This window comes from Microtus oregoni, unplaced genomic scaffold (assembly GCF_018167655.1).
Source record: "Microtus oregoni isolate MIOR12 unplaced genomic scaffold, Mior012 000018F_ref0000195, whole genome shotgun sequence".
Lineage (NCBI taxonomy): Eukaryota > Metazoa > Chordata > Mammalia > Rodentia > Cricetidae > Microtus > Microtus oregoni.
The window spans coordinates 18079167-18102786 of NW_024543077.1; the positions used below are offsets into that span (position 1 = coordinate 18079167).

The 23620-nt window shown below is 40.7% G+C and overlaps 1 protein-coding gene across 12 annotated transcripts in view; it reads right to left on the reverse strand.

The window, feature by feature from the left end:
* Positions 1 to 23620, reverse strand: part of LOC121458749 (disintegrin and metalloproteinase domain-containing protein 22) — a 225790-nt gene that overhangs the window by 6648 nt on the left and 195522 nt on the right. The window contains exons 26-32 of one of the 12 annotated variants that reach the window (XM_041668073.1): positions 22632 to 22649; positions 17048 to 17155; positions 14651 to 14751; positions 14264 to 14330; positions 11985 to 12095; positions 8607 to 8636; positions 4743 to 4866 (exon numbers count right to left, since the gene is read on the reverse strand). In XM_041668073.1, coding sequence (XP_041524007.1) covers positions 4743 to 4866; positions 8607 to 8636; positions 11985 to 12095; positions 14264 to 14330; positions 14651 to 14751; positions 17048 to 17155; positions 22632 to 22649 — 559 coding nt within the window. Of the gene's footprint in view, positions 1 to 4742; positions 4867 to 8606; positions 8637 to 9887; positions 9975 to 11984; positions 12096 to 12998; positions 14094 to 14263; positions 14331 to 14650; positions 14752 to 16960; positions 17156 to 22631; positions 22650 to 23620 lie in introns of those variants that run through there. The other 11 variants (XM_041668071.1, XM_041668077.1, XM_041668075.1 and 8 more) reach the window with 11 other exon arrangements.

Consider the following 23620-nt stretch of genomic DNA (forward strand, 5'->3'; position numbering starts at 1 on the left):
GTGTGTGTGTGTGTGTGTATGCATGTGTGTCCACACATAACAGATGTACACACACACATGCCTGTGCACGTAGAGATGAGAGGTCAAAGTCAAGTGTCTTTGTTCAAGTTTCTCCACTTCACTTTTTGAGATGAAGTCTCTGAACTTGGAACTCATGGGTTTGGCAAGACTAGCTGGCCAGCAAGCTCCAGGGTTCCTCCTGCCTCTGCCTCTGCCTCCTCTAGGAGTACATACATGCACCACCATACCCGGCCTTTTACATGGGTACTGGGAATTTGAACTACGGTCTTCATGCATGCACAGCAAACACATTACCAACTGAGCCAACTCCTCAGTCCTAATATGCAGAAGGTTTAAAATCCACACCACCTAAATCAAACTCCCACAGGTGGGATTTAGCTTTAAAATACTCTGGAGCTCTAAAGACAATTCCCATGTCCAGTCAAGGCTAAGAAGTTTGACTCCATTGATACCAACACCATCCCGTAAACACTACTGTGGGCCTATGAACACGCCACGCACTTCCAACTGTAGCACTGACTGCGAGCAAACTGTCCTCTAGGAGCCTGCGTGCTGGAGTGGAAGGATGCGTGCTTCCCCATCCTCCCTTTCCCTTGCTTCTACTACCGGTTCTTCATGCTGAGCCTGGTCAGATCTACTTTGTGCATCAATTGTCTTCATGGACCTCAAACAACTCTGGCACGCTCAGACAGGCACCAGAGAAGGGGGTCTGCCAGTGAAATATAGTGCAGTCTATATGACTCATATATAAATATTTTACACAAAAACAAATGAAGTATTATTAGAGCGGCTTAGGTTATATTTGACTTCCACCCAAATTCCATTTTAACAGGATATATGAGATATTTCACGGCACGTAAGTTTGGGGGGAGTAAAGGAGACAACACAATTAGTATATTTCTTTCCTGTCTTATTTTGTGAGACAGAGTATCATGTAGCCCAGGCTGGCCTCCAACTCACTATGTATCTGAGGCTTGTCTTAGTTGCCTAACCTCCTTCTTCTACCTATCCAGGGCTTTAGTCACATGGTACCATACTGAGTTAAGTGTATCTTTCTAGGTAGGTTACTTTAACATGCTTGCCCAAACTTTTTTGGAATTTTTGTTCCAACAGAAATTACAGCACACTCCACAGGCATGGCAGAGCCACTTGAGCTACCCACCTCAGGCCAGTAAAAAGATCTGTTCTGGAGCTGGAGAGGTATAGTGGTTTAGAATACTTGCCTCCCCCCCCCCCCCCGCAAGAGGACTCAGTCAATTCACAGCACCCACGTGACAGTCTACAACTGTCTATCACTCCGATTCTAGTGGGTCCAGCATGTTCTTCTAGCCTCTGGAGGTACCAGGAATACACACAATGCACACACATGCATATGTGTACTCATATATAGAAAATGGAAATAAGTTGTAAATGTTTTTTTAAAAACCTTTGCAGAAGGAGACGGAGCACGAGCAAGGAACTCAGTACCACGAGGGGTGCACCCACACACTGAGACAATGGGGATGTTCTATCGGGAACTCACCAAGGCCAGCTGGCCTGGGTCTGAAAAAGCATGGGATAAAATCGGACTCACTGAATATAGCGGACAATGAGGACTACTGAAAACTCAAGAACAATCGCAGTTGATTTTTGATCCTACTGCACGTACTGGCTTTGGGGGGAGCCTAGGCAGTTTGGATGCTCACCTTATGAGACCTGGATAGAGGTGGGCGGTCCTTGGACTTCCCACAGGTCAGGGAACCCTGACTGCTCTTTGAGCAGATGAGGGAGGGGGACTTGATGGGGGGAGGGGGAGGGAAATGGGAAGCAGTTGCGGGGAGGAGGCAGAAATCCTTAATAAATAAATAAAATAAAATAAAAAAAGAAAAGAAAAAACCAAAAAAAAATAAAAATAAAAAAATAAAAACCTTTGTTATTTGGAACCCAATGGGAACTTTCATATCTAAGTCTCTTTTGAAGTAGAGAGGAAATAGAGTACTACAGGGTGTCTCAGACAAGGAAAGTATGAATGCTTAGACAGTGATCTGGGGTAGGAGATGGACTTTGGCCTCAGCGAGCTTGCAGGAAAAAACAAACAAATAAACAAAAAACAAAAGCATTGAATGAAGAAAACTAAAAGTCATGATTATCCTGAACAGAAACAAATAAGACAACTACAACATCAGCAGTAGCAACAGACATGATTGCCCACACCTGTGTGGCTGTAACGGCAGGCTCGCTGATGCAGTTTTCCACACCCCACCAAGACATCTAGGAGACAAGGGCGACCTACTCAGCAGGATTCTTCTATATTGCTCATGACTGTACCATGTAACATAGACCAAGTCAGAACTTCTATACCACTGTCTCCGAGTACAGTCCTCGCCATCACAGTGCTCAGCCCTCGAGAAGAGCACGGGACACCATTTCTCCTGGGAACTGTCATTTCCATGAGTTCTTATATGTTAACATCTTTAATAATCTACACTGGCCATGGTGACATCTGAGAGAACACCCCCCAGCATGATGGAGCAAAACAGTGATGCAGACAATTTATCTGGAGGAGACGTGAAGTGTTAGACTTAACGCTCTGGGGAGGAAAGGACCACAGCACCTTGACTATCATAGAGCATACCACAAACGCCTGACGTCAAGCAACAAAGCCTGAAAATCTAGTCCCGGAAATCTGAGTTTGTTGTGGAATATTCCTTTAACTGTGTGAAGATGTGTCAGTGTGATTGCTTTTGTAAAAAGTTAATTGACCAACAGCTGAGCAGGAGGTGTAGGCGGGACTTCTGTACAGAAAGAACTCTGGGAAGAAGAGAGGCGTGGTCGCCAGCCAAAGGTGGAATAAGCAGGATGGGCAAAATGGAGATGGGGTAACAAACATGTGGAAGAATGTGGGTTAAGTTATAAGAGCTAGTTAGAAACACACCTGAGCTAAGGCTGAGCATCCATAATTAATAATAATAAGTCTGTGTGCCATTTTTCTGTGAGCTGATGGCCCAAAAAGAGTGTTTACATGAATTATTCTTCAATTTCATCTTATACTATATCCAGCACTGACATACAGAGGTAGTTTTCACAATGAACAAATGTCATTTCTTATTTCTACAGACTTTATGTTTACAGTGACCTGACCAGCTGTGTTTGTTTTGTGTTTTTGTTTGGTGGTGGTGTTTGTTTGCTTGTTTGTCTGGTGGTCCCCCCCCGCCCAGTTGGTCAAGTTAAAATACAAATGACCCCAAAATTTTAATTCACTATCTCTTAGGCTCTGAAACTCCTTCAGATACAAAAATTCTCAAAACCCTGTGCTTCACCTTTTGACTTTTTTTTCTCCTAAGAGCAACATCATAATGTTGGCCATAATGTTGGCTCATAGCCAGTTAGCCATGACAGTCTGGACATCAGTGATCATTCTTTCCAGGTCCTCATCTCACTGAAGCCTTTGAGGACTGGACTGACTTTCCAAATTCCACTTTATGCCAAATTTCACAGAATGGATGCACTGGGGAATTCTGTGAGGCAGGGTATACTGACAAAGGTGCACAAGGGAGCTAATGTTTAAATAGAGTTTCTGGTAAATTCTGTTTTTATCATCAGGATGAATATCTCCATACTTGCTTTGAATTTGGCTTTCTGGGGGCAGGAGGGATGGCTCAGTGCCTATGAATGTATGCTGCTCTTGCAGAGGACTAGAGTTTGGTCCCCAGCACTCATGTGAGGCAGCTCAAAATTGCCGCAACTCTAGGTCCAGGGGATCCAATGATGTCCTCTTCCGGTTTTCATGAAACCTGCACTCAAATGCACAGATCCTTTCACACACGTGCACATAAATAAATATAATAAAAATCAACCTTGTTAAATCTTGGCTTTTGGAGACCATAAGTATGGCACAGAGTTACAGCATTTCATTTTCTACCAAGACATCAAGGGCCTGGGACTAATTCTCCTTACCATAAAACCATGTTTACTTAAAAAAAAAATTGAAAATTCTGTTAAATTTTTACCATACCCCTTTGTAGTATTCTTTCAATATTACAGATTTTTCAAATATTTCCCCTTTGTATCTAAATTCTACCCTTGGTACCAAGACACTACTCTGGGTTTCTGTCAGAGATTCCTATTTCTAAACTCCTGTTGAGTTGTAGCAAGGCAGTGGGAGACTTGAGCAATCAAACTAGACATGAAGAAGGAACTAACTTAGTCTTTGGAATTCCATGACAGGGATATTGAAAAGATTTTTCAACGTTTCTTAAAGCAAAACACATCCTTTTTTTCAAACCCAGAGATGAGTAAAACAATAATGAAAAATAAAGACATAAGTATACAGTACTGGGCCTGGCAGTGGGGGCACATGCATTTAATTCTAATTTTCAGGAGGCAGAGGCAGGTGGTTTTCTGAGTTTGAGACCAAGCTGGTCAAGACTACATGGAGAAACCCTGTCTTAAAAAAGGTATAGACAGACAGACAGATATAGATTATACATACACACACACACACTCACACACACACACACACACACACACACACACACACACACTTCTAGAACCAGACGTAATGGGAGTGCCTGTAATCCCAGCACTCAGCAGGCTGGAGCGAGGATTCTCGTGAGCTTGAATTCGACTTGGGCTACATAACCAAATTCTGTCTCAAAAATGGGGGTGGGTAGCAGATGAAAAGTAAACTCAAATACAGTGAATAATGACCAAGGACAGAGCATGCAGGAATGGCTGTGTACCCTGGCACTCTGTCGGTTCACTGTCTTCTCCTCATCAGGAAGCGGAGGCATCGGGTACGGGTATTTTCTGCTGGAGGCAATAGACCCAGTGGATGAAGAAGGAGACTTGGCAGGAGACAGGGTCCTGAGATGCCGAGAATATAAGAAATACATATTATGTCATGCCTGGTATCACTCTCCAAATATCTACAGAGCAGACTCAGAACAAGCCCCTGATAGCCACTTTCACTGAGTGTCTACAGCAGAGCTTTAACTACTGGGGAGGCAACTGTCGCTCTGGAATGCTGTGAATTTAGCTTCCTAATTCATCAGCAGTGATGGAATGTCTAGCTGGCACTACACAGAACCGTTCTCTTAAACTACAAAGCCAATAATGAAATTTCATTTACAATAACAAAGTAACATGGAAAAGGGGGAAATTTTCTAAGAACTCATCACAGTAAATTAAGTAAACAGCATATTAACATTCTACTTTATTTTACCACTTAAAATGCTTCTCCAAGTACAATAATCTCAAGTAAGATCTTAAAACATAACCACGGATATATTCATCGGTTGCTAAGTCATACTCTACACAAAACTCATGCATCAGAGGCCCGTGTGTTAGTTGTGAAGAGCAAAGGGGAATACAAGGGTTTTAATAACAAATTAGTAGACATGCAAGCAGTAAGGAGTGCAGAGTTTCAGCCAAACAAAGTCTGATGAGAACATACAAAAACGGTCTACTTCATCCCTAGATCAGTGTTTCTCGGAAAGCAGCAGCCGTACACTGAGGTTGGCTCTTCCTATTGTAGCTGCAATACTTGTGACTGTGCTGAGCACGCTAGGAGAGACGTGTTTGTGCCTAGCTTATCTGTGGGAGCTCAAATGGAAGACCACTGAACTGGTTAGACCCCTGCATGGCAACTCAGGTCCTCCTCTGCCGTGACGCATCAGCCTGGTACTGCGGCCATCAAACATCGGGCAGGGCAAGACTCCATGGCTCTCAAACTAATTTTCATTTTTAAGATGCTGAATTCAATCTAACACTTGAAAAATGCCTTTTCCTATATACTCTGAGATCCAGGTAAACATTCTTGATTGATTTTAAAAATCAAGAGCGGCTCTATTCACTTTTAAACCTAACTCCTAATGTTCCTTCTGTGTTTGTTCAAAACTTACTCAGGATGGTTCCCTACCAGGGACTGCTGGAAGGCAGCCAGAAGGCTACTAGGCTTCTCTTATGCTGACACTCTGTGGACTGGGAAGGTGAAAGTAACTAAGAGTATAGTACTTTAATATCGCTTCAGTTCTGCATAGTGTGCGTGCGTGTGTGTATGTGTGTGTCTGTCTGTGTGTGTCTGTGAAGATGTGCATGTATATACAAGTACATGTGCACAGGGTACTTCAGCCTCTGGTATTGTTCGTCAGGTGCAACCTACCTTATCTTTTGAGACTGTGTCTCACAGGCCTAGGGTTAAGCTAGGCTGCCTGGTCATTAAACCAGAACTGGGATTTACAAGCACAAGGCACCATTCCTAGTTTCTTCGTGTGGGTTCTGGGGACGGAATTCATATAGTGCAGAAAGTGTGCTCCTGGTACACAGATTTATAATTTAAAAACTAAGTAGTTTTTAAAGTAAATTAAGAATAAATAGGACCATGATTGTTAGGAAGCAGACACAATATGTATAAAAGGGGTGTGAAACTTGCATGTAGATGCTTCTATAATGACCCTCATCCAGCTTTTTAGCTAAATCATCATGAAATTTAAAAGATTCAAAGTTCGGGTAAAGTAGTCAGATATACAAATAAATTTTATTTATTTTAAGGTCATGGAACCAAGTGCTCATTTTAGTTTGCTGCAGCAGGTGTGTGTGTGTGTGTGTGTAGCATGAGCTGTTAGCTTACAGTGTCATAGTCACATCAGCCTTAACTTGGCCATGGGCTCAAATGATCAACACTGTAACATTCAAAACCATTCCAATGAGAGGTGACTGAGCACTCGGCCTTGTTCTGAAATCATCTTTGCATGGGCACCACCAATAGTGAGTTAAAAACCAAACAAAACAGGAGGTGTTCTTCAGACCCCCACAGAAGTGGTTTTGCATGACTTCACACAGCAGAACTCCAGCGAATGCAGACTTTGGGCCCTAAAGGGAAGGTGAGAAGCCAAGCAGGACATTTTTAGTGGTAGAAAGACAGAAAAGGGATTCTGGTATGGATCAAAATGGAAGAGAACAAGGCAAGGTCAGTTAGCTTAGGGAAAATGAACTGACAATCTATCACAGCTGCTGATGGAAGGCCTTTAATTCTAATCTGGCTTCCCTTTAGCCAAGTATCAGCCACTCTCATTCAGTTACAAAGCAAAATGAATTTCTGGATAAATATTAGCCATCGATCCTTATGACAGTTTTTAAAACCATAATAACTACAATGGGGGCACCCTAGAGTTATGTAATGAAGGCATGCTTGTCTGCCAATGGACTGCGGTGCACCTTGGGACTGTATCATACTTCTGGGCTCCTTTACAGACAGGTCTGTAAATCCCGGAAGGGGACACTTGTGTTCACATGCTAATTTTATAATAATCTGCTCCAGAAGGATTGAAGTGTCCTTGGTGAGGAACTGAGCGTCCAGACCCTCTACAGCCTTACAGCAATCACTGAGAGATGGGAGAGGGAACGGTCTTGAGAGTCAGCGAACAGCCACGCTCCAGTTCTGTTTCGGATGTTTATGAGATGGGCTACTTTGGATAAGTCTTTGTACCCCAGTTTCCTCCGTGCACAGAAAGGAGCCAAGAATGCCTACCTCTTGGGATGTGAGAAACAGATATACAATGGGCATTTGACACCTTACTTTCTAGAATTTGCTTGCAGAGCTATTGTGGTTTCCATAGATCATCTGGTGAAATGAGTGATCAGATGAGTGATCAGTTGGACAGCTCTCAAGAGCACGGACACCTCCTGGGGACTTAAAAGGCAGTGTCCTGGGCAGAACTGCTCCCAGGATCTGGGGGTGGTGATCTGAAGCTTTTCCTCTGATTGCACCTGCACTTTTCCAGTGGCATGGATACACTGGGAGCACAGTCATCTACTACATCTCCACTACATGCTGGAGGGATGGAACATGTGTGATTAAGAAGGTGACCTGTGTCCTTGTCTGTGGACTTTGTCAAGAGAGCTCAAGCACAAGGTTGGTGAAGCCCAGGCCTAGGTAAGAATACACTTAGGCCTAAGGGGTTGGTCTGGTTGGAGGGTAGAACAGAATCATGGTGCTCAAGCTAGGACCTATCTCAATTATTTTCCACGGCCACTGAGATCCAGAGCTGACCTCCAAGTCTTACCTGCACAAGCCTTATTGATCTAAAAAGACAGCGAGATCACAACTGTCCAGGAGCTTTATCATTTAAACAAAATATAGATTTCTCATTATCAATTCCTAATGTGACTTTGTGCTGTAGGTACTAACATCTCTGACTAAAAGATGAGATAAAGAAACCCTCTTGGATTTCTCTCAAAGCTTGGCTCGTGCAACCAGGGGTGCTGAAGCATTTCCCCATCCAAATGGTGCGCAGTCAGACAGCTTCTGGGCAGACTCGGGGGACTGACTTTAAGAAATGGGGACTCTCTTGAGTTACACCAACTTCTCAGCTCACCCAGGGGAGGTGCATAGACTCTTCCAGGGTACCATTTCATAAATTACTCTGTATAAATGCTGTCAATTTAGAAATAAAAGTCCTAACCTATGTAGGACCAAACTCATGCTGTTTTGGTTCCATGGATGGGACAAATTACAATCTGCCCAAAAGCCTGATACAGAAAAAGAAAAAAAAAATAGGACTGCAGGTGAGCCAAGATTCCACATAACATCAAAACCATCTTACCTGTCTTCTTGTTGTTGGCCATCGTGGGAGCTACGGGTGGAGGTGGGGTGTTTGAATGTGAGTGTATATGTTTATGAGGTTCAGTGTGGGGCAGTGTGGGGCAAGCGGAGGGCAGGGAAGGAGAGGAAGGTGGACTGTAAAAGCAGGATGTATTTTCGTGAGCAGGCAGGAGTTATGCTTTCCCTGGGGTATACGCGAAAGCTATGGATCAAAGTAAAATGCAGGGAGGTCTAATCATTTTCTCAAACTATACACAACTAAACTAAACGGTACACTGGAAGAGAAAGTCCACCTGGTGTGGGTGCCAAGAGTTAAACAGACATAGCACATGTCATATCTGTTCAGTGCTGACCCATGTGATGGCAATACGGAGCATGAAGTCTCCAATAGTGATCGGAAGAGGCAGGGACCGAGGCTCGGTTTCCTGTTTGCATTAGTTTTCCATAAAGTAATTTAATATAAAGTGGACATTTACCTCTAGGTAATCAGCTATATTAAAAAGAGTGGGGGAAGATGACATGGTGAGGCTTCGGAAATGGCCTCTGGTTTGTAGTACACGCTCCAGGGAATTGGGGAGACGGGATAGTTTCAGAATGCGTGAGGCTCTTATTGTTAGTCGGCTGTTTTCTATCTGCTTCCGTGTTTGAACATGAAAGGCCTCCACTGCTTTGTGGAGGATCTATAGCATACTCTTCTCAGCACAGCCCCAATGCCAGCCAATGGCTCTCCGGGAAGAGAAAGCTAAGCTCACCACATGCTATCACACGAGCAATAATATCTCAGCTGTTTTCCAGTTCGATCAAATCATTGTTTCTGCTTGAAATAAAATTCCAGTTTAATTTCTTTGCAAGTTTTCTTTGAGTTTTTCTATGCACTGTGCACTCTTAATGGTAAGCAGGAAAAATATATTATGGAACGTCTAGATTATGAAAATTAAATTGTTGAGGTTAATAGTGGTTCTTTATTAGTGGGGGGTATGTTTCATGCCCATAGAACACTACATAGCATAAAATGAAGAGAAAGCTACTAAAAAGCTCCAAAAGGTGACAGGGACATGCACTGAATGGCAACCCTTTTCAAATGGCTTCATTTGAAACATTCAGAGAAGAACTAGACTCGCTCAGGAAGCCAAATACATCAAAAGGCAGCGAATGAACAAGGGGCCTTTCCGCCTACAGGAACTTGTATTAGGAGAAACAAGGGAGAGAGAGCCAGTCACACTACAGTATGTGTATGTGCTGGGAGAGTGTGAAAGGAAGAGAAAATGAATTTATAAAATACCTAAAGTAGGGTCCTTCAGTGTTTTTATTCACATCTTCTACCCACTTAGCTACATTATAGTCTCTTTTGAACCATGGGTTTAAATACCTGCAGAAAGCAATGGAAGGAACAAGAAAGCAGAACAAGATAGAAAATCTGAAAATACACAGCACAAGCTTAGCCACGAAGTTTTCACCCTCCAAATGCAAGTGACTACAGCAGATAAACCAGGATCGACACTGGCCAGGTGACTAGGAGGCCGTCTGCACAATGGCATGAAGCTAACGTCAGCTACAAGGCACAAGGCACTCTACGCTGTAGTACGACGTCTCGAGGACAGCCTCTTGTAGTGGTTTTCCACTGGTGGTCAGAAACTCTCCCTTTATCAAAAGGCTCATTAACCCACATCAAGAGCCACTTCTTTTTCCCAAGCCACTTCTCAGCTGGCTCCTTGGTTTTCAAATAGTATTGGTGCTTTTCGAAAATATTCAGGGTGGCTGCAATTCCAATCTGGTATTTTATTTAGGCACATATAACCTCAGACAATTTAAAGGAGCCAAGTTCTATTTATAGGCAAGACATGCCTCTTACACGCCCACTGTGTTACTCTCTGTAACAGAGTCTGAGGGGTGTTCTCCAGCTGACTTCTGGACGGAACAGAAAGGGTCTGGCCCCGACCCTGGAGTCCCCAAGCACACTCACTGCAGTCCAAGTTGGCCTCCGTGATTTTGAAGCTAGGGTCAGGGATCTAATTGCAGCCCCACAGTTCCGCCCTCTTCTTTGTGTACTCCAGACTAAAATGCTCATGATTGCATGAGGAAACAACCCTCAGAAGTTGCTTTCCAAAAGAAGGGCTGCCAACGAGTAATGCTAGCATCTCCCTGATGGGCCTGGCAGCAGTGCCCCAGGACGGCCCTGCAAATCTCAGAGGCAGCAAAACTGGAGGCATAGTGGCTGCTTTCCACAGGACCCTTTGATTTTTATTATGGAGCCAAGCAAAAACACATCACCTTAGGATCTGCTCTAATAAAACAACAGTGATTTGACAGTTTCAGCATTGGGAGAATTTGGAGGTTTTACTAGGCTTTCTCTTCTAAAAAGTAGCTCCATGGTACTATCATCAACCAAGATCCAGTTTCTGTAAGATTTATTTGAAAACAAATCTGGTGAAATTATAAAACATACTAATTTTTAGTTAAGATTTATTTCTTTCCTCCATATTTAATTTTTGAGTTATTTATAAATATATTTAAACCAAAACTAATATATTTCCAGTTATATTTAAAAATCAGACTATTTCTCCACAGCTTTTTTCCTTATTTTAAGCAATTAAGAAGGTATTCTGTAAAACAAAAATTATGATTCCACCCTGGAAGAAAGGTTCTATTGATTTTTATGCTTATAAGACCATTTCTGCTGCGATACATCTCCTGATTCAGGAAGAACTCACATTAGTTTTGCCTTTAGCCACAACCTTTGCCAACTTGCACTTTTCACAGAGATAGCCAATGAAAATCCGCGTGAACGTTTCCACTGGGACTTGAAACAGCCAGAAAAAATCCAAAAGCAAGTGCAACCGCTGATGACCATCGGGAAAGCTCATGCAGCCGCTGTCAGGGAAACCGCCACCCTGCAAACCCGGTGTCCCACAGGCAGGAAGCCACTTCCTGGGGGAGACCTTTGGTCCTTTCACTGGCAATCTCTGAAACTCAAAGGTCAAAAGCTATGGCTGACCCGCAAAAATTCCAAACACATAGCTTGGCTCAGCATGTGATGGACCTTCGCCTCGGTTTCAGATGTGTGCTGGAGCGCTGTGGGGACCTGGCACGGTGGCGAGAGCGATGGGCCTTTATCGACTACAATAAACCTGCCTATATGGCCTCACTTAGCGTGGCGTGTTAGTGCAACATGCAAAAAGAAAAAATAATGCGCTGGACAGGCTAGGAGAACCTCTTCGTGTTCTCCAAGATGGAAAGCGGGTGCTGACTGGGTCAGGAGCACCACTGAGCAGATATGGGGACTCTGTCAAAGACCAAATGACCCTGCTCTCAGCCAAGGAAGGGGCTTTGAGGAGGATTAACGTGGCAGCCCAGAGTGAAGGGGCAAGCGGAGACTGACCTGTGATCCCGACTCCCTGTCTGGGGGCTGGCAGAGCCCCCTGGGCTTATGCCTTGGGATGGGATAGTCTGGGCGAGGGAGTGCCCAGGCTCAGGAGCTTGGGGCTCCCTCCTGTAAAAACACAATATATAATACAAAGTCTAAGCCAAAAAAAATTTATAGTGTGAACAACAGTAAGGAAGATGCAAAAATCTCTGAGTGGGAAACGAGTAGAACCAACAAGGACAGTTAGTGTTTTGTTTTGTTTTCTAATTGATAGAGCATGCTGGGTGGTGAATGTTTTAATCCAGGCCCAAACTGTTCATCATCCTTTGGGATGATGTGGTTCTAAGGGGGTGGTGAAATAACAGACCTGAAACAGTTCCTGCTACAGAAAAAAAGGATGTGCTTCTGGTGGCCATTCTGCTCCTTGTCTAGTCACACAAATGGTGTATTATGTCATCACCAAATGGGATGACTTCTAGAGAGAAAGTATAAAAAGTTGCTAACCTAACTCTTGATATGTTATATATCAGAAATTCATATTTTTCAGAAATATGTAAATGTGTATGCATGTATGGAAGACAGTTCCCATACAAGAAAGTTTCTGGTCATGGACAGTCAGCTTCATAAACTTGGCTCCAATGAATGCATATGAGTCATGCACCCAAACTCAGAAAATTCTGAGAAAGACTGAGAGGTTTCTATTATACTGTAACAGTAAATATTAGAACCTAATTATATCACAGGCAGGATTTCATAAAGGCTATCCCTAATACAATTTTATCATGTGATATAAATAGAATTTTATACATTTTTAAAATCAACGCCTGCCCTAGAAAACACTATATGAATATTGGTGAACATCAAAGGTTCTCTGGTCCTGACTCCATTGCTTTAGTACCTGCTGACCTTTTGTTGTCTCCTTAGGAGCTGTCAAAGTCTAGTCACAGAAATACTGTTCTAGCACTAAAAGTCCACAGAGGAAGTTCCAAAGAAATGTTACAAAATGTACTCGTAATCTTATGAGCAACCGGGATAAGCTGAGGAGCCCTCTTACCAGGTGGCCTCATGCAAAACAAACGAAATAACATTCCAGGAAGAGTTTATCTGCAGTGAGCCCTACAGCACCCAAGCACTTGGGAATGCAGAAGATAAACTCCAGGAGGTTAGTTAGTCATGGTGGAAGTCTATGATGCCATTCTGGACCATGCAATGGTATCACTTGAAACTGCTATTGTTTCTAAGGTAAAAGGATCCTCTAGTAAATGTTGACAAGCCACTTACAAGACAATACCATTCAGGTGGAAGGTCCAAATTTCAGGGCAATGTTATTATTCCTGGACTGAAAAAGGCAGGGTATATGATGGAGAAGCTAATGTAAGTTTCTAACAAGCAGTTAACAGACACCTGCTACTCAGACTCTTTTGTTCAAAGTAGTCAGAGGTCCTGAGCAGAACTGCAGCCGGAGTGGGGTGTGAGCAGAGATGCAGGGGACTTGAAACAGCAAGGGCAATCATAATCATGTCTGGGGCACGGTCGGCTGGGAAAAATACCAACCGTGTGCTTTACCCTATGAAGGGGGTAAGGTTTGTGGGGGCAACGCTTTGCTTGCACTTTCTTAAGTGAAGAAAGAAACACCACCAAAAAATGCACGATGCTTACTTCATAATAAAAGACTTTAAAGGTAACTTTCAACCCCACTAAAAAATATGTCTATCATTTAAAGCAGTTAATGTTGCATTAGTGACAATGAGTCAGATAAAGAGCAAGTTTAGGTAAATGGCCTTTGGGACATCCCCAGGAGGAAAACTTAAAAGGGAAGCTCTTCCCATTAGTCTGAGAGAATGCTTAGATAGCAGCCATGGAGACCTCTGAGTGGAGGTTTCAGACTGTGAGCACAGCACACTTTAATACAGTGAGGATTCGCCCTGGGGCTTCCAGAGGAGAGAAAGGGGGGCCCTTTGAGATGGTTGGATACCCAATGATGAGAAAAAAAGACAGCTATCGTAATTCCTTTCAAAGGAAACCAAAACACCACAATGGCAGGTGACTGGAGGAAAAAGCCCGCAGCAAGGGTGATACCCCCACTATCAGTGAATATTGGTATGGGCACAGTTGCGGAGATGCCTATGTAAAAGAGAAAAGCCAAGGTTAATTTTTATAGGGCAAAGAGAATTAAAAAGACAAAACCCAGTCCAGAGGCATGGTAGGTGGTTCTCTGACTATCTGCTTAGTTAACAGTCGCCACTAATAGCACAGGGCCTTTGGATGCCTTTCCCATTAAATGTACAACTTACTCAGTTGAATTAGATCGAGGTCTAAATCTTTTGCCTCTGATTTTCTTTTTGTTGCCTCCCAGGTTACCTGAAAAAAAGATCATTTAAGCTAAATTTTCATACAGACAAATAATTGTTTCATGTATAATTATATGGTACTTCTAATGGGTGTAATTTATAACCAGCATCGCCTCCAAATACATGGAATTGCATGACCTTCCATTGCTTCCTGCCTACTTAGTGACAATGCCACCATTTCCCACGAAGGAGATTTCAAAGAACAAAACAAACAGCCGGCCTCTCTTCTAAAGCTCTTTGTTGGGAGAAGAGCTGAACGGCTTATGGGGAACAATACATCTTTACAGGGCCCCAGAAGCCAGATCTTAGATTCTGAACGCTGGTCACTACCTTGCCAGGAGTTACTTCGAGGTCTGCCGTTTTCACAGATGTCTGAAATATGTTTTGTGTCTGGAATCCTTTCACTCCAGGAATGAGAGAGCCCGTTTGACCTGAAAGCAGAAGCATTTGCATATTGTTCAAAAATATAATCAGATAAATGTTTTGGAATCACTAAGCAAAATTTGTAAGCATTACTGTGCACTAAATAAAACAAATCAATAAAAAAAAATCTGAAATGAAAGAATGAAGAAAACATGAACATCTTCATGAAGAAGGCAGAATTACACAACATTCAATTTAAGAAAAGTCAAATACAATGGAACCCCATTACAATAGTCATAAATGGAAAAGCAGCGGGATATAATGCAAGCCAATTTACATTCCCCAGAACACAGCAACCACAGAGCAAATTCAGCAAGTATTGCAGTCACATAACCCCAGCAGCAGGGTTATAATGGGGTCCCACCATAGATGTTTCTTAATTGTAAAGCAATGATTTTCATTCAAATATTATGAGAACATGGACTTTTAAGAGATCACATAAAATGTGCCCAACTGAACCTGGCTCACTTTATGAAAGTAATACACAAATTTAAATTAATGAAATTATCATCGGAGAGTTGGTATTTTTCCACATAAATATGTCCCCAATGAATATAATGTATGCCAGTTAACTGCCCAATGACTGAACTGAATCAGATCTTTATCATGGAGATATCTCTCACAAAGCCCATGCACCATTGAGCCCTTCCGCTATTTGTATCCTGCAATTACTAAACGAATTAACTGTAAGAATCAAAATTAATGCACCTACCTTACACCATAAAATAAAACTTTTATGACATTTCATAATGAAAGGAAGGTGACGAACCTTGTCTGGAGCCTAATGATTTGATATGCTTTTGACTGATCAGAACCTAGTGTACTGTTTCCCAAAATCTGGGAGCCAGTCCTGAGCATTGGAAAGCTTTTTATCAGAGACTGTAGGGACAGCGCTAGCTTAAGCCACTCCCCTACGATCACTCTGGTTAGTTCCTAATAATGTGAGTTTGCAAGGGAGTCCTCTGACTGAAAGCAAACAGAACTTGGTCAGTGGAAACATACACACTACTCTCCTAATCACAAAGTCACTCTTACTTTGTATGGAAGGCCAATGAATGGTTGAGAACCCACTGATTTCTCTACTCTTTACTGTTATTAAATTTAAAATTCTATATTTGACAAAGCAAATATTTGTATCAGAGAATGCTAGTAGGTCCCCAGTCATCCTCTCTCAGCTGACAAGTCCTCAAGAATAAATGAAAAGTCATTTCTGTACTCTGTAAAGTGTATGTAACCCTGTATGCTTCCAGGCTCAATACCAGCACGACTTTTGCTTTGAGTTCTGTTATCTAAGGAAACGTGCCTAAGAAAGTTCCTAGTGACTAACGTTTCTGGGTTCATGTTCAGTGCCTATAAGGTCTGAACAGCAATGCAGATTGCTCTAAGGACCATCCACTCTACTCAGACTGTCAGAAGAGGCCATGTTCCCTCTCGGTAAACGAGTTCCTCAGTCTACAGGTAGTGCTCAGTGTTATGAGAGGGCCATCTGAAACTCTGTCGCTATCCTTGAAACCTCCATGGAAACTTAAAGCCTGTTTTCTACAATGATATCTTAGTTCCCTTTAGGTGAAGGTAAATCCCACCCTGTGACATCCTGCTTAGTTCTTCTAGTTCTCAGTTCATCCTGTAAACTGCTTATAAATCAAACTGAATGTTTAAAGGTGTCATACATCCTAAGATGCTAGAACAAGAATATATTATTAGAGTTTGAGACATAAATAATACTGTAATGCTACCTATACTTAATTCTTCAACTAAGATAAAAGTTATAAAGTCTACAAATAACCATTCCAGAAAAAATCATAATATTAAAATAGATGATTCACAGAGAAGCAATCATTGTTTTCACAGCAAGCTTAGCTTTGAAATACACAAAGTTAAAAACTATTCAATGCAGCACTTATATTACTAATGATCTTAATTGCCTTTATTGAAGCATGACAGTACCCTTTTTCTTTGACTACCAAACATGACATAAAGCTCACCATGTAAAAATATTTTCAAATACTATGTTTTGCTTCTTAAGCCATGTGTAACATGGCAGGGAAAACCCAGGGGTTTCTACACAGATTTAGAGTTTTTGCATTTTGTTTTCCATTTTTTAGCCTGATTTTTCTACACAAAGCGGTTCTGAGCATATGGCATTTTGAAGTGGAGTAATCAAAGAACAAGGGATACTATTTTAACATTCAAGAAAGAAGGAAGAAGTAACCAAACCTGCTGCAAAATAATGAAATGTTCTGACTAATGGAATAATGTGTGATGGAACAGGTGGAAATCTGAAAATGCGACAGAAAGGCAGACCTCTTCTTAGAACTAGATGCTGAGTTTGTGCTGACTCCGGGAGGAATGTCGCTATAAAAAGAGTCGCCATCTCCAGGCTTTTTTACATAATCTCCCTGGGGTAACTGTCTAAGGCATAATAAACATTTCAGAGTCAGAAAACAAGACACACACATGAACACAGACATATACAAATATCACTTCAGGAAAAAGAGAGGTAGGGATAATGGTCTACATGATCAAATCTATAACATGAGATTATTAATAAATGCGACAAGTTCAACTCATTCTAGCTGCCGAGGTCAGAAATAGAATCATGAAGTCTAGGCAGGCTGGACGAATAAAGCCTTGTTTTCGGAGAAATATGGGACGATGAGTTAGTGTCAACGCAACATCACCCTACCTGGAGATGTTAATTGCAATAACTGTTTCCTTTTAAAAATTGATGTTGAAGATCTGTTTAGACATTCCTTGCTCAAATAAAGCAGGCTGTTTTCAAATGTGGTGAATAAATTATTCATGATTTGAAATATATGACGACTATAACCTTGTCTTAGTTTTAAAAGACTGGATTGCTTTCTATAATTAAGTCCAAATAAAACCTCATTCGAATTTGGTGTTCAGTTTGCACCTTCATTATTTAAAGAAAATTTGAGACCGAAGTTTGAATCAAAGCAGTAATTTTATATCAGACAGTAGACTGTGTAAAGGAACGTAACTTAGCAAGAGGAAGAAAGAGTTGAAAAGTAGCCGAGCTTCTCGGGAGACTATGGAAGGCATCTGTGACAGATGGTGGTGACACTGCCTAGCTCCACCACAGCAGGAGGGGAGGAAGACAGGGGCATCTGCTTAGCCGGTGCAGGACTGAAGCCTCTTGTCTCATTCTGAATGAGCTAAGACAGCAACAGTCTCACTCTCTCTTCTGAGGGAACTGGAAAGACACAAAATACCCTAGACAACTCTGCCCACAGCCAATGCAGCCATTTAGTGTGTGGCCTCAAAGAACCGAATGCATCCAAATCATGACCAGTTTCACTTGTGCTATAGGTGGAGATGTCAAAAGCTAGGGATGGGCTAAGAATTTCAAACAGGTATATGTCAGTAAGTCTTCAGCAAAAGCATATACTCCCTAAGTCCCTTTCAATTCAGGTTCGTTTAATTACCATGATTGTTTATAGATACTGTTTTAACCCTCAGAAACCCTTTCAGATGTCCCCTGGATTATTTTGATTCCTATATCATTGAAATTATTTAAAAATACTTAGCTGTTTCTGACTGAAATCCTCTCCTAGATTATTTAGGCAGCTCATATATTACAAATCAGAAAAAGATTGCCCAGTGAATGTAAATAAAGCATGTATTTTAAGTTTAATTTGTGTGACCTTATCTAGTTCTCCATACACTAACTAAGGAAAACTTTCTTACTAAACTAATTTCTAAAGCTAGCTCCACGCTTGATGGATAGAGGTTCCAGCAAAAATAAAGGAATCAGTCCGGGAGTTAGAACAGTTTCAGTTTAATGAATGGGGTTCTAGGGTGCTTCTCCTTTCATCTCCCGGGCCACACTGGATTCTTACCAACTTCACTGTAAACATCTCTAGAATACACATAATCAATCCTTTCTACAGAGTCTATTACATCCTAGCGGAGCGCTACTTCCTGCCTTAGTGAGGAGAGTCCCAGGTTCCTGCCATCAATACAACAGTTCATCATTTGCTAAGAAAAATCATGGAAAGCCAACTAGATGAGTGTCTTAAAAATTTTAATTGAACTTCTTTTTTTCCTAATTGTTTTCTCTTTTATGGATTTTGTCTTAAAATTTGAGTGTTTTTATGTTACTTCCAATTTGGATCCTGAAAGTAATTATTTGGACTAAGCCGTAGGTTTTCAAATGGGAATTTTTCTTTATTTTTATTACACTATATGCAAATATTTTAGATACACATTTCTGCAAATAATTAAGAAAAGAAAAAATGCTTTGTAACTGAATTCATTTTTCTTAGAAATCAACCTTTCCTACATTAGTTACGAAGTGTCATTGTTTTTCTCTATCTACAACCTCTTAGTTGAACTGATGCATCTTATTAAATAACATTGTTTAAGGAATTTCTATTTGTTAACATAAAGATCAACACGTATAACTTGATTTTGGGCAGACTATGCAAATGATAATTATTATTTTCCCACATCTACAATTTATAAGCTTAGTGACTATTTTTATTCTATTTCAGATAACAATGTGTTCATAATTATAAGTAGTTAGTACTGAGCCCTATGAATTTAAACATCAAAAAAGTTTTTTTGTCTGTTTTGTTTTGCAATAACCCCAAAACCTTTAGATAAATGGTTGCTCTGATTATGAGAGAAAAGTGACCTTCCTAAGAGGGTCTATTGAGCAGTGATGTTTATGCCATCAATCCATATACACACTCAAAATTAGAAAACGGGAGGCTGGGGGGGGGGGTGTCCAGGTCATAACCTCAGTGTGAAGGACACATTTCTCCTGTCCCTGCTTAGTGCCTGGGCTGTCTCTTCCAGGATTTGTTAGTTACTCCCTTGTTTTAAGAAATACTGTTAAGTTATACCAACTCATGTTGACAGATGCATGAATATCACTGAAATATGAAGAATGCAAAAGAAAAAGAAAAAAGTCAAAAACGGTTTGGGAAAGAAAAGGTGGGCAGTTCACAAAAAGAAAACAAATGGATAAAACAGATGAGAGATAAAGAAAGGAGGTAGGAGAGATTCTGCTTAAGGTGAAACCCCAGAGCAGAAGGATGGGGTCTAACAATCACACACCTCACTAGTCACAGTGATGTGTGTTCATTTCAAACAAAGGGAAAGGATTTCCACCAAATGTAGATGGTTTATAAATTTAAGTCCATCCAATATTCCTTATTCTGCTTGTATCTGCAAACCCGAGTGAAAATTAAAATTTAAGTTCTTGCTGTCAACCATACAGCTGTCATGGTCTATGAGATTATCCCTCAAGGCCAATAATTTTGACTGGGAAAAGGAAGAGGTTTTCTGTCCTCGGACTTTTAAGGAAAAAAGCAAGTAATCTTCTTTGCAATGACTCAGTATCTAAGGCTTCACTGTGGCTCTGTGGTTCCGTGGTTCGTGGCCTCCCCGGGACGCCACCAGAGGACGTGAACTACTATAATAATATATGTGGGGGGGTACACTCCCATTAGGTCCCAATGTGCGGCTTCTATTTTTATTGTTGTTGTTCAGTAGGAAGTTTGCTATCCGATTCATTTATTGAATTGCTTGGCTAGCTTCTCTAAAATTTTGAACATTAGGCCCAATTTGGCATTTCTGGGCCATTTCTATGTTAATAGTCATCTGGCAAATGCCCATATATTTAATATTGCTTGAAGCACTAAATGACAAAGCAAAGCCTCACGTTTTATCAGCCAAAAGGAGTGTGTGGGCCACAGCTGGGCTGGTGACTCCCGCAGTCCTCCCCCTTGACCAGCATGTTAAGGGTTACAGAGAACTCAGACTTCACAGCTGGGAGACAGTAGTCATTTCCCCACACCACACAAGAGCAGATCAACACTGTCTCCTCGTCAATGGCCTTCCCACCAGAGAACCACAAAGGCCATCCTAATTTAAAGGTGAAGATGACATCTTGGCTTTAGTGCCTGCATCTTTGGAACCAGATGGGTCTTTCTTTGAATGTCTGTGGATAATACTACAGGACTGAAAATGTGCTGATGTATGCTGTGTCTGTTTGCCCACCCATTTCCCCTCTACTCATTAAAGCGCATCACCTAAAAGAACCCTAAAGAGACTTCCATGCATAACTTCTTGATCTAACATCCACCCTTTGCTGCTCTCTAGAGAGAACTATTACACAGAACAAATATTATCAGCCATGGACAAGAAGGTAAAGTTTTGTTGACCTATAACAAAATATCTAAAATAAACTTCTGCGAAGATGGACTGACTCCCCAGACACAGACTGGATTTCAGAAGAGCTGTCCTATCTGTGAAACAAAGGCTGTAGCACCAGGAGTGTCAAATTACATCAGACAAAAAAGGATAGTGAGAGTGTGAACATGTTTGTAACTATGCATGTGTTTAGTCAGAATACTAAATTGGTATATGCTTTTAAATGTCCATCCTTTTTGCATGGCAGGCAGTTTCCGTGCTCTGGAGAGCATCCATACAGTAGCTTGGAGCATGGGTTTAGCTTTGTTGATGTCATGCATCTGCGCAATGTTCTTCCCTTTCTGTGTATCCGGCAGTATTAAATTAATCATAGTTTCACTTAGTTCCTATAGAAACGGTTCTGAAATCATCACATCGTAATCTCATCAATTTAATTTTCTGTGAATAAATTCACAAATCTTAGATTTCTGATACGATTAGGAAACTTTTACCCACAGGAAACCTAAACAGGCCCTGCTTTCTGCATGTGCTTCAATTCTCATGAGTTCAAGACATGTCACAAAGAACCCCAGCTGTGTTAAAACTTTAATAATTTTGTTTAAGTTTAACTCTTTCTAATAAGGAGTTTATTAAACCAAAGGAAAGATGTCTAATGTTAGGTTTATTGTAGATAGTTTTCAATCTAAGTTATGATCAGCATTTCAGTTGATACCTTTGGATATCATGTAGATACAAAGAGTCTGTAGATATTTAAAACTAAAGCCTTATAGAGTGCAAATTGTAAAATAAAGGAAATAGAAGAATAAAGATTAAAATTTTGTTTTCTAAAACAAAATAAGTCTTGTGGTCAGAATCTGCAAAGGTCTAACTATATATATCATATCTATTTCTAAGGTGACATGGGCACTCAATGGGACAGGAAAAATTAAGCAGGAATCCTTACAACTGCCCTGAACCCAGAAATAAGTAGTATATGTGCAACACCTGGCATGGGCTCATCTGTTTCCAAGATAATATTTTAGTTTCGGGTACCAACAGCGAGTAGAATTAATCATTTTTAAAATGTGAGAAGTGAAATGTCTATCTCAATACTGGGGCAACTTAGACAAAACCAGAAATTCCTATTTAAAAAGAAATTATGACCTCTGTCTCTTTTACAGTTTGCTAAGTGGAGATCTTCAGGTGAAGTAAATAGGTGATTGGCTTTCCCTATATTCTTTATGTAATAATAGCACAGGAGGCTCAACGGGGCAGGGATTCTAACCATGCAAATTTCCTCCTTAGCTACCTTTATGATTACCAAGTCATATAAAAATATTTTATTTTATAAAGAACATTGCGGAACATCCCTTGATAGGAACAAGCGCTAAATCTTGTAACTTATGAAAGTTATCACTACAACAGTAACAAAAATCATTTCCCTCAGACTATTAGGAATAAAAGCATTATAAACATGAAGGAAAGCCAATAAACCAATGTAAACAAACATGACAACTTAACATAAAAGTTTGTTTTTGATGAGAAAAATCTATTTCTATATATACATTGCTATCAAAAATAATTTTAATTATCATTTTAAAATCATAAGTGATCAAGGTTATTATTACACAAAACACAAAGATGCACTTGAAACTGCATGTATGAATCTCAACAGAGATACAAAGGGTCAGACTTTCCAGGCATCTTTTCAGATCACTGCCACACATACCTCTGTTCTCGATAGTTTCTGCTCACAGACAGAAGAAAGGAAAAAAAAAAAAGAGCATTAGTTCTCGCCAGAGGCACACGAGCATAGCATTAAACACAAAACCCCAGCATTCACCAAACCTTCTTACATAGAGAAATTCAAATTGCAAAATTAAGATGAGAAATACACACAAAATTTTACTTTATCATATAAGGAGAGAGGATACCAAAGGGTTAGTGACAATATTGTCCAACAATTGCCATTTTAATTTATTATTTATTTATCTTAAAATTTACTTACTTTTAATTTATGTATACTTGTTTTGCCTGAATGTATGTGTCTATTCTACATGTATGCCTAATGCCCTTGGAGGACAGAAGATAATACATAATCTCCCATAACTGGAGGTGGTAACACACCATGTATGTGCTTAGAACCAAACCTGGGTCTTCGGCAAGAGCAGCAAAAAGCATAAGTTAGCTTGTAATCATATCAATATCAGTTTTATTGTGCCTGCCAGATATTTAATAATTATCTAGAGTCAATGCGGTTGTTTTTGGAATTAAATTTATCTATTTTACTTTATGTGTATGGGTGTTTTGCCTGCATGTGTTTATGCGCCATGTGCATGCAGTGCCTGCAGAAGCCAGTAGAGGGTGTCAGATTCCCTGGGACTGAGAATTGAAATGGGTCCTGTGGAAGAGCAACTAAGGCTCTTAAGTCATCTCTCCAGCCTTGTCAATTCTACTTTAAATATAGGTTTTCATATAATAGATAACAGATAGATAGATAGATAGATAGATATATGCACATAGAGAGATGATAGATAAATATAGACAGATGCATATATAGAGATGATAGATAGATAGATAGATAGATAGATAGATAGATAGATAGATAGATAGATAGATAGATGATAGACGGATGGTAGGTATATATAGATGATTAAATGTTGATTTAAATGGCAAAATTAATCAAATTGTTTACATAAATTAGCTGCATTTTTTCAT